Source organism: Aquarana catesbeiana, linkage group LG01 (assembly GCF_042186555.1).
Source record: "Aquarana catesbeiana isolate 2022-GZ linkage group LG01, ASM4218655v1, whole genome shotgun sequence".
Lineage (NCBI taxonomy): Eukaryota > Metazoa > Chordata > Amphibia > Anura > Ranidae > Aquarana > Aquarana catesbeiana.
In genome coordinates, this window is record NC_133324.1 from 473,112,694 (window position 1) to 473,124,875 (window position 12,182).

A 12,182-nucleotide genomic window follows, 5' to 3' on the forward strand; every position below is an offset into this window, starting at 1 on the left:
CAGGTAGTGTTTTTATGGCAGAGGGTACTCTGTATATCTGTTTTGCCACAAAAGCTTTTTCCATTACTGATAGCAGTTTTTGAATAATTTTAAATGTTGCACACGCACAGCTTAGTGCACAATGTCAGCATGTCATGGGTGCCTGGTCAACCAATAGAAGAGAAGATTTAGGACCTGGGAAAAAAAATGTAGAGAAGAACAGAGCGAAGAAGGAGAACACATACGTCACATCACTGGAGGAGGGCATTTTGGGAGATAAGTCTGCCATAATATGCAAATATGCTGTTCATACTTTCACTTTCCGGCAAGAGCCCTGGGGGTTCCCAAATCTGTTTATTTACACTTTAAAGCCTAGTACACAAGGGCCGAATGTCGGGCGGCATCAGCTGGTTAAAAAGAAACCAGCCGATAATCGGCCCGTGTGTACTGCAGTCGGTCCAACAGAAGCTGGGCGTTAGGGGCATGACTGAGAAAGGTCTGCCGACCGGCTCCTGATCAGCGCTCTCAGCCAATGGGGGGCCAGCCCCACATCCCCATGGGGGGGGGGTGTCCCCTGGTCAGAACACAACGTCGGATAGTTAGTACAGTGGCTCCTCCAGAGCCGTCAGGTTTTTTTTTTCGTTCAGCCCTGCTGGGTAGAATGAAAACAAAACTACTAGTGTGTACTAGGCTTTAGAACAGCCTTTTTCAACAAGGGTGCCTTGAAGCTTCTTCAGGGGTGCCTTGGCAAAATGCCTTAAAATTGATCAAAATTTGTATACAAGCCAGCAGGTGGATGAAGCCTGCCTTTTAGTTACACAAAGGCACAGGTTTTCATTATTCACCATTACGACTTCTTAGACACTGACATAATAACAACCAATGACCTCATCAGTTAATAAGGAGGATGTCTGTCGCCTCCACAGTATCCTTGTTTGACCATCCTCTGCCTCTCTTCCTCAGCACTGCGGTCATATTAGCTGACTGATGTAGAGAAATTGAGGGAGAAGAGAAACATTGGAATACTAGTCAGTACCAGTGTGCAAAAGTGTATTTGCTTTGAGAGAAAAAATCACCTCTAACGTTGGGTGTCCTACATATATGGATGTTGCCGCAGTATGTAAAACTATTAAAATACTTTTTACATTTTAGAATGGGGTGCCTCAGGACTGTCCATAATTTTAAAGGGTGCCTTGAGATTGTCTATAATTTTAAAGGGTGCCTTGAGATTGTCTATATTTTAAAGGGTGCCTTGAGATTGTCTATAATTTTAAGGCCTCTTTCAGACGAACGATCCGTTTAGGTCCGCCTGTCAGTTTTTTAGGCGGACCTGAGCGGACCCTCCATAGACCTCTATGGAGTGTCGGATGTCAGCGGTGACATGTCCGCTGACATCCGACCCGCTCCGATCCGAAAAAGTGTAACGGAAGTAAAACCTACTTTTCCATCCATTTTCGGATCGGATCGGGTGACGACGGACTCTACGGTCCGTCGTCATCCGATCCCCCATAGGGGAGAACGGCACTGTGACAGGTCCGTCGTTGCACAGTGTGCAGCGAAGGACCTGTCATCTGCCTGCTCAGCGGGGATCCACGGAGCGATCCCCGCTGGGCAAGCGGATGTTCACGGGGCGGATCATCTCGGATCCGTTCTGTGTGAAAGGACCCTAAAGGGTGCCTTGACTGAAAGGTTGAGAAACACTGCTCTAGAATAAGAACTTATTATTAAATAAGATTTGGGCGGCACAGTGGTGTAGTGGTAGCACTCTCGCCTAGCAGTAAGAAGGGTCACTGGTTCAAATCCCAAACCATGACACTACCTGCTTGGAGTTTGCATGTTCTCCCTGTGCCTGCGTGGGTTTCCTCCGGGTACTCTGGTTTCCTCCCACACTCCAAAGACATGCTGGTAGGTTAATTGGATCCTGTCTAAATTGTCCCTAGTATGTATGAATGTGAGTTAGGGACCTTAGATTGTAAGCTCCTTGAGGGTAGGGACTGATGTGAATGTACAATGTATATGTAAAAGCACTGCGTAAATTGACAGCGCTATATAAGTACCTGAAATAAATAAATAAGATTATTAATGTTATTCTGTCACACATTACACTAAAACAAAGTGTTCTACAACATTTTAGAAAAAAATTGAAAATCGCCTTTACATTTTATATTTATTCTGCTGTTGTTGAACCAACATACAAGGAAAATCAATGGTCTTGATGCCTTTTATGTACATTTCCAACACCATGGTTGAACGCAGAAAAGTTCTCTACACTGCCCTATGCCTGGACACAGGTCATAATTATTGAAAATTACATAGCTTGCACTGAGTTTAGTTTTACACTAAAAAAAATAAAAAATAGAAGAGTCTGAAAAGCAAAAACGATATTTATTGCATAGGGTGTTATTTACAAAAGGCAAATCCACTTTGCACTACAAGTGCAAACTACAAGTGCAAAGTGCACTTGAAATTGCACTGAAAGGGCCCTTGGAAGTGCAGTCACTGTAAATCTAAGGGGTAGATGTGAAATGAGTGGAAGCTCTGCTGATTGTATCATCCAATCATGTGCAAGCTAAAATGCTGTTTTTTATTCTCCTTGCATGTCCCCCTCAGATCTACAGCGACTCCACTTCCAAGTTCACTTTCAGTGCAATTTCAAGTGCACTTTGCACTAGTAGTTTGCACTTGTAGTGCAAAGTGTATTTGCCTTTAGTAAATAACCCCCTCAGTATAATTATACCGCATTACAGGACATAAGAATTAACAAATACCCATGTGAAGCATTAAAGCATAAGGAGAATTCACCCTACCATTCATCATATACATGCCAGATTAATTGCAATTAACATTTAATTTACCATTTGTAATTTATTTTCTTCCCCAGACAATAAGGCAAGAGACTGGCCAAAAGCATCCAAGTTAATAGAATACCAACCACTGCGGTACTGTGGTACTTTTTCTAGTGATTGTGTACCTTTTACCCATATGCCTAGATGATGTTTGCCTAATCCTGCTGATTTTGGCCAGATCAGGCAAGGACAGAATGTCTGTGGATTCCGGACACTCTTGGCTGAACAATCTCTGTGGAAAAGTCAGCCAACTGGTTTGGAGTCATTCACCTAAGGCCCCTTTCACACGGTCGGACCGTTCAGGTCCGCCTGTCAGTTTTGTTGGCGGACCTGAACGGGCGCTCAATGCTAGTCTGTGGAGCGACGGATGTCAGCGGGGACATGTCCGCTGACATCCGACCCGGTCCGATCCGCTAAAAACAGATGGATGCCCTTATGTTTGCATCCATTGCTGGCGGATCAGATCGGCTGAGATCTGATGAAAACGGACATGCTGTCCGTTTTCATCCGATCTCTCAATAGGCAGCAGCGGCGCTGGTCAAACCCCTCCCCGCTCGGTGAGCAGAGAGGGACCTGTCATCCACCGGCTCAGCGGAGATCAATGGAGAGATCTCCCGCTGAGCTTGCAGACTCTGGCGGACTCCAAGGCAGCACATCCGCCTCGTGGGAATGATGCCTAACTTGCCTAAGAGGTTGATTTATTAAAATGAGTTTAGAATCATGGCTGCACTGGGGTTGATTTACTAAACCTGCAGAGTGCAAAATCTGGTGCAGCTGTGCATGGTAACCAATCAGCTTCTAACTTCAGCTTGTTCAATTAAGCTTTGACAAAAAAAAATGGAAGCTGATTGGTTTCTCTGCACAGCTGCACCAGATTTTGCACTCTCCAGGTTTAGTAAATCAACCCCACAGTGTATTACGATGTAGGCTAAGCTGGCATTAGCATGTATGTATATGTACAATCACTGAACACAATCAGATGGTGGTCAGTTTATCTTCTGCAGCAGTTACAAAAAGAATGTTTCTAAAACAGAAGTTAGCTGCAAAACTGTAACAGCTTGAGATACAATTTTTTTTTTTATGTGGATAAGGTTTTAAACTAATATCCATACATTTGAATTTTATATGTGTAAAAAGTCTTTGGGGTTGATTTACTAAAAGCAAGCAGACTATGCACTTTGCAAGTGCAGTTGCAGTCATTTTCCCCAGAACTTAGTGGTGCTTTGGGGCAAATAAGTGCAACTGCATTTGTAAAGTGCACAGTATAGTTGCCTTCAGTAAAGCAACCTCTTTATTGTACAAATAAGCATGTAATACAAAGAGCACCCTGAACACTCATATCATAAAATATTATGGGTTTTCCAAGGAATTCTGAAACTCCATACAGCCTCAACTGATCAGGACAGACATGGAAGATAGAGAGGTGTGTATCACTTCCTTGACTTGTGCAAATTTAAACAAGTACTATTGAGTTCTAAAACAAACAGGCTTTTTTCCAACACAACAGCTGAGAATAGACAGGTAAACATGACAAAAGGTACATCAACAGCTTTTGCCCCCCCCCCCAACCTCTCACACCTATAATTCACTTTATACACAACTTCATCTTGTGGGGTCAATGGCATCAGTGGTGCATTTTGGCCACATCAGGCAAGGACTGCATGTCTGCAGATTCCGTTTTTCAGTTGTTACAATTTTGTTTGTTTTTTTTAAATCCTGAAGTAACGAAATAAAAAATAATAAAAATAAAATAATAATATTCATATATATTTCTCCTTTGTTTGGAAACCGAATTCTTCTACTGTATGGTGAAAATGATTATAGTGATGTGCAGACTTTTTCTATATAACAGAAAAGAATGCTCGCCTTGCAGAGTAAATATAGTAAAACAAAAAATAAAATAAAAGTGGCATGTTCACATCCATCAATAAATCATATTCTAGCAAAATTTATGTTTCTCTCTCGCTCCTTTTTTAAAGTGATCCATGTTCACCTTATTTACTAATAGTCACTTTGCTAAGAGCCTGTTTTTGATAAGCCTGTCTTTTTTCAGTCCTATTGCATTACCTCTCCCTGGGCTGTATACTATATTCCAAGTATTTATGTTCTAATCAGTTGCTTTAGGAGCTAAATAACTTTTTAAATTTTTTTATTTGATACGTGAAAGAGTTTGAGCATGAATCACATACAGGGAGCTAAGAATTTCCAAATGTGCTGTATACAAACAGAAGTGATGATAGCAGTATGTGGCAGAAGTCAAGCAAAGCTTGTCACTGTCACTACAAAGACCACAGATCAGTCACCACTAACTGAAATAAAAACTTACACTGAGTGCTTATTACATTCAATATATTTTAACCTCTGGTACCTGAAATATTAACAGTGATATACAAAAAAGTTCCGTTTAATTGAAACATCTTTGTAATACTAATAAATCCCCTTTAAGGACCGGGCATCTTCACATTGGAACACTTTTTATTCAGATTTACTGGTTATTATTTCAGATTTCTTATAAATAAAATATTTCTGAGCTTCCTTTGTGTATACAAGGTAGGTGACAACTACTACATCGATTCTAATAAGATTGGTAGCAATTTTGTTACTACAATTATTTTACAAAACAGTTTGATGTAAAGTCCAAAAACAGCTACAAAGTCATAATATTTAAGATTTAGCATAATTAAATGTATTTATTGTTTATTTCTTTAGCATGATTTAAAAAGATTTTAACGCAAGTGTTATAATTTAGCTGACGTAAATTCGTTACTATATACTGTATAAGACATTGTCGAAAAGATCAAACCAGCTGGACTATAATACCTGGTATAAAAGTAACAACAAATATTACTTTATAACCTCAGATCTGTCATGTTTACTATATTTTAAGGCAATGTTCGTCGTTATAGCGTAGTGATTGGAGCTAAAAGTTGCATTTATTTCTACATTATCCTCTTTGCCAGAAAGCCTTGTATTAGTGGGATCGTCCCATCTATTTGATCTGGTCTGTTTTATTTAGTCAAATATTGACATAAGAAATGCCTTCATCTTGGAGACCCAATGCACACTATGTACCAGCAATTATTGGGCCCTATTATGTTACTGTTTTCTTAGCGGAGCCAAATTACACTATGTAAATTGTCCTATTTAAAATCATAATTTGCCTCAACCCTTTTTGTGTTTAGAAGTTTTTATTATCATATATAACGTGTGTAGAAGTTTCAATCTGGTGCTTTTATATCTATATCTATATAGATATCAGAATGAAACTTCTAAACATTCTCTAAACAAAAACAAAAAAACAAAACACATACACATATACACACACACATGTATGTATATATATATATATATATATATATATATATATATATATATATATATATATATATATATATATATATATATATATACATATACACACGCACACACACACACATACATGTGTGTGTGTATATATATATATATATATATGTGTATGTGTGTTTTTTGTTTTTTTTTTGTCTAGAATGTTTAGAAGTTTCATTCTGATATCTATATATCTATATAGATATAGATATAAAAACACCAGATTGAAACTTCTACACACGTTATATATGATAATAAAAACTTCTAAACACAAAAAGGTTTAAGGCAATTATGATTATATTCAGAATGAAACTTCTAAACATTCTTAAAAAAGGTACATATATATATATATATATATATATATATATATATATATATATATATATATATATACAGTATATATCAGATAGACAAACATAAATCTATAGCCAGTCAAAATAATCACAATAATAACATATATCACGATAGACCACATTACCACCTGAAAGCAGCAAGATACAAATCTGTGTTGTTTAATCGTGTGAAAAACATTTTGTCATGTTTACCTGCATGTAAATCTTTTTTTTTTATCCAAAAAAAAATACAGGACAGTCCTGTATTAGAATGAATACATATGAATTATTTGTTTAATTAAATAGTAGGCTACTGAAGATGATAAAAATCCACAGAATAATGGACAATAAAAATATTAATAATAAAAAATGTAATGGTATATTAATCCAAGGATTTACCCCAGTTTGGTGACAAGAAGATTTTTTTACCTCTATTGGAGCACTAACACATGAGTTAACTCCATATGTGACCATACTCTTCACAATCTGATTGTACAATCATCTGTGTGGTGCAATAGTCTGCCTGGTTAGATACAATCTAAATGGGGCGTTTAGATTTGTCCTCATAGTACATATTTTGCTTTAATCTAAAGGAGATTGTACAATTATGTGTAGTGTATGGCAATAACTCAGATATAAGTATCACAATCCTATGAGAAGGAATAACGTGTGCATGTTTCATTATTAGCATGAAATGGATAAATAACGTACAAAACACGTTAATTCGTGGAGATGGATTCTTGAAAAGACATGACATTATTAATTTTATTGCTAATAAATCACTGTTTATTAAAAATAAATAAATAAATAAACATAATTAATTAAATAATACAAGTTAGTAGGTCTTCTTACCAATGTGACACAAAACGAGGTGGGTGGCACTCTGTGGAGACTGTGAGCTTTTATTTTGTGAGCTCAGGAGGGCTGGGAATTCCCGTGTGTGTGGGTTTGTATGGGACTCTTATTGTGACAGCAAGGTGTGCAGGTAAGAGCTGCTCTACTATATAACCCTTTGTACCTGGGGAGGAGAGCAGATCCAACCTAGTCTTCTGTGTGCACACACTGTACCTCTCACCTGTCTGCAAGGTAAGGAACACTATACAGTTTACAAGTGGTCTTTTACCTTCATAGTATTTCTTTATGCTGAAATAGAAGTTGCACTTTCTTTGCTTTATTGGGCAATAAATAATTGGTAACAGCATTTCAGGGATGTGAGCTGGGTATCTTTTTTTCTTGCATTTGAAATGAAACGTATTTTGCTTAGGGTTACTCATTGTACTATGAATATCACAAGTTCAATTATACTATGTTCATAATCACCGATCAACAATTATTAAATGCTGTCTTCTTTTTATTAAGAAAATAGGAGGTTACTATTATGCGTTGAATTATTGGTATACATTTGTGTGGTTGCACTTATTTTTAATCTCAATTATGTAGGTGAAAGGACAGCAGGAAAAATACATTTTATTGTGTTCCTTATTCCAGTGTACCCCCTTAAAGTATGCTCCTATTTATTAAAGCTTTGTGCCCTATGTAAAAGGAATTGTCTACTCACCCTCTGGGGTGGGTCACCTAAGCTAAAGTTCTACTTGAGAAAGGTATATTAATTTTCTAATATCCTCCCATTGTGAATCCTTGTTTTCCCTCACTGAATGTAATATATATATATATATATATATATATATATATATATATATATATATATATATATATATATATATATATAATTTTTATTTTATTTTTATTTTATTTTATTAAGAATTGTCAAAGCTGGACTAATTTTCTGGTATCGGTGTTAATTTTGCAGGTTTCTGGCTGTGTGAGGATTCTTCTTAATATTCCGGGGTGTATTTGACAGACAGACGACAAGCACCGAAGAAGGTTTACCCCTGTACCCTCCTGGTTGCACCATACAAGTGTATTGTAGACCTGTAGGTGAGGTCTAAGGTTTGGTCATATAACAGTGCCTTGGTTGGTGGTCTTTCACTCGCTGGATTCTTGGGATTATTCAACAATACATCTACAGAAATTTGAGAGGATCCCAACTGCTGCTAGTTTGTTTGGGGAGGAAAGGTGTATTTGAAGAGGACAATCCTGTATTAGGATGACAGCAGAGAGCCACCAGTCTCCTACCCGAGCCACTGGGGCTGGTACCAACCTCCATCAGGCCAGCAATTTCACAATACCAGTGGTAAAGGTGGAGAAAGAACCAGCTCCTGAGGCAAGCGTAACTACTGAACAAACAGAAGCAGATGACACTCCGAAGGGAAGGAGAAGGAAAAGACCTCTCCAGAGGGGCAAACCACCCTATAGCTATATCGCCCTTATAGCCATGGCTATTGCCCATTCTTCTGAAAGAAAGCTGACCCTTGGAGGTATATACAAATTTATCACCGAGAGGTTCCCTTTTTACCGAGATAACTCCAAGAAGTGGCAGAACTCCATCAGACACAACCTTACTCTGAATGACTGCTTCATCAAAATCCCTAGAGAGCCAGGGAGACCTGGAAAAGGCAACTACTGGGCTCTGGACCCCAATGCTGAAGACATGTTTGACAGTGGAAGCTTCCTAAGAAGAAGGAAGAGGTTCAAAAGAATGGACCTCACCACTTACCCAGCTTACATACATGACACCAGTATGTACCCAGCACTACAAGTCTCCAGACCATCTTATCCCAACTCTGTGTATTCCAACATGACCATGAGCCCCACCTATACCCAGCAGATCGCCCCCCATTCTTCTGTCTATTATCCCTCTTCATCTCCTGCCTTCAGCTCTGGCCAGTCAAGAATGTTTAGCATCAACACAATTATAGGCCACTCCAGTGCCTCAGAACATACCCAGCAGACCAGCAGGTCAATGAGCCCGGAAGCCAACTCCACCACGTCCAGCTCCTGCAACTACGCTAGCCCAGGCTACAACAGTCAGACAGGTGGGAGTCCTATGCTTCAGAGGTCTACCAACTCAATGCCATACTCCTACCCAGTGCCCAATAGCCATCTGCCAATGAACCAGAGTTCATACACACATGGCAACACACAACTGTTTGGCACGTCTAGCAGAATACCTATGACCACCTCGCCAGTAATGAATACTGATAGTATGGACTTCTATGGCAGGATGTCTCCTGCACAGTACACCTCATTGACTGCCTATAATAGTAACGGGCAGCTGGCAGGTACAAATGCCTACCTGAGGCATGCCACCTACTCAGGGAACATGGACCGGTTTGTCCCTGCAGTGTGATGCTGTATGGACCTTATTAGCACATGTCCCATCATATTGTGCTGATAGTAACAGGCTTCTTTACTGTGTAATGAACTCATAGGGACACTAATTAATAAGGACATTCATTCAGACGTCTGCCCTGAAGCTCTTATAACTGCAAGATGGACTAAAAGCTGCAATATTTGACAAGCGATGTATTTCTCCTCCTTTTTAATTTTCCCTATGGGATGAAAAAGGAAACTTATATTTTGTAACGACTATGAATTAATATGATATAATTCTACCTATGTAGAGTATTACATGTACTTTGTGTGATTTACTGATACTTGCTCTAGGAGGATTTGCTACACATTGAACATATACAATAGACACTGCATTTTATCATACCATTAGTTAATTGGATAATTAACTGGTCGCTGGTAAAGTCCCCAAGACTGCACTTATTTTTCGGGATGTGGGAATATGCTTTCTGAATGCTTTTTTATAATCTTCATAAAAATTACAATAAAATAAATTTTGATGGATGAAAGCTCACCCAGGTTTATTTCATTCTTGATCGGTGAAATTTTGTGGTCTGTAAGAAGTGTGTATATATATATATATATATATATATATATATATATATATATATCATTGCAGACATGTACAATATAATATATAAATCATAATGTGGGGAACTATTCTTTTTTTAACTTTATAAAGATTTTTATTGAATCATCAAGGACAACAACCAAACAAAATGAGAGCTTCGCACTCATTGTGAAACAGATAACACAGGTTGTTCAATATAGCATAGATGCGGTGAACTATTCTAATAAATCCATTAGGACGTATAAGAAAAGATTGCAAATGTATATGCATTCTTGGTATAGAAAATAATATATCTATTACTCTTTTTCCACATTTGTAAAGAAAATAGGGTTTGCTGTAGCGCTCTGTTTGAAATGAAATATGCATCTGTGTAAATAGCTCATAGATCCCTAATATTCAATACATATTATTATTATTATTATACACGATATACGCAGCGCTTTACAATGTAGAGGGGCACAGTACAATTACAGTACAGTTCAATACAGAAGGGACAGGAGGGCTCTTCCACATCAAAGACACAAACATCATCTACTTTATTTTTATCCGCAGTACTGAATCTAAAAGAACATTTTACATTACAGATTGAAAAAAAAAAGAGGAAAAACTGTTTAGTTATGGTACTTATTACAGATATGTAAAATGGGTTTATTTAGTAACATGATGCGAAAAAAGATTATTCTTGGTAGCCATTCAGCATTAATTAGCTTTTATGAATGATAGGGGTTGATTTACTAAAACTGGAAAATGCAAAACCTGGCACAGCTCTGTAAAGAAACCAATGAGCTTCCAGATTTTTTTTTTTGTCAAAGCTTAATTGAACAAGCTGAAGTTAGAAGCTGATTGGCTACCATACAAGCTGCACCAGGTTTTGCACACTCCAGCTTATTAGTAAATCAACCCCTGCAAAATCTCTTGCAGCTGTGCATGATAGCCAATCAACTTTTTAAATTAAGCTTTGACAGTAAAATCTGGAAGCTGATTGGTTTCTATGCAGAGCTGCGCCAGATTTTGCACTCTGTAGTTTTAGTAAATAACCCCATAATGTCTGGTTACCTTGGATTACTGCATTCTAACATTAAATTACCAACCAGCATGTCCAGTAAAATTGAACTAAAACTTTTTATACCCGATGTTCCAGTAAAGAATAGGAACCAGGCTTCCATAAGATAATACAAAAAAAAAAAAAAAAAAAACAATGCTAAAATTAAAGTGCAATAACCCACATCGACCAATTATTTTTTTTTTTACTTTCTGTTGCAGTCACGTCAATTTATAAGTGAATTAGAGGCTGCAATTATACATCAGGGATTTGTCATACAAACCTATCAGACTCATCTCTGTGCCCCAGTGAATTATGGAAAACAATGCATGTACACAGTATTTGTTCACATTCATTAAATCGCTTTTTACACATGTGCTTTTTCTTATTTTTATACAACCTATGTCATTTGTCCCATGAAGTTTTGACTTCTAGCAGGAAATGAATGTCTAAAATATTCTGCTGGATACTCTATAACACAACAATGACAAATATGGCTGTGAAGGTTTGAATTAATCCAGGTCATAGCATGAGCTAGTATTATTTAATCACCTTCAACTGGACTTGTTCTGTAATGTTAAAGATGCTTGTCCAAGTCACTTCTTCAGTTCTTAAAGGGGAATTTCACCTTTAGCAAAAAAAAAAAAAACCATACTAAAAAAGCAAAAATTTGAATTTATTTTTTAGCATTGGAACCATGATCAGTGAATTATGGGTGCAATGCTCTGGCTCCTGCAAACTATTCCTCTAGTTCAAATCAGTACCAAGGTACAGACCTTCAGTCATAGGACTGCAGGAAATATAATGGGACTACA

The 12,182-nt window shown here is 37.7% G+C and overlaps 1 protein-coding gene across 1 annotated transcript; it reads left to right on the forward strand.

Annotated features, from left to right (window-relative positions):
* Positions 1-7,522: 7,522 nt before the first annotated feature.
* On the forward strand, positions 7,523-10,268 carry FOXE1 (forkhead box E1). The gene is made up of 2 exons (XM_073635098.1): positions 7,523-7,588; positions 8,313-10,268. The coding sequence occupies exon 2, from the start codon at positions 8,610-8,612 to the stop codon at positions 9,750-9,752; it is 1,143 nt and encodes a 380-aa protein (XP_073491199.1). The 5' UTR covers positions 7,523-7,588; positions 8,313-8,609; the 3' UTR covers positions 9,753-10,268.
* Positions 10,269-12,182: the final 1,914 nt, after the last annotated feature.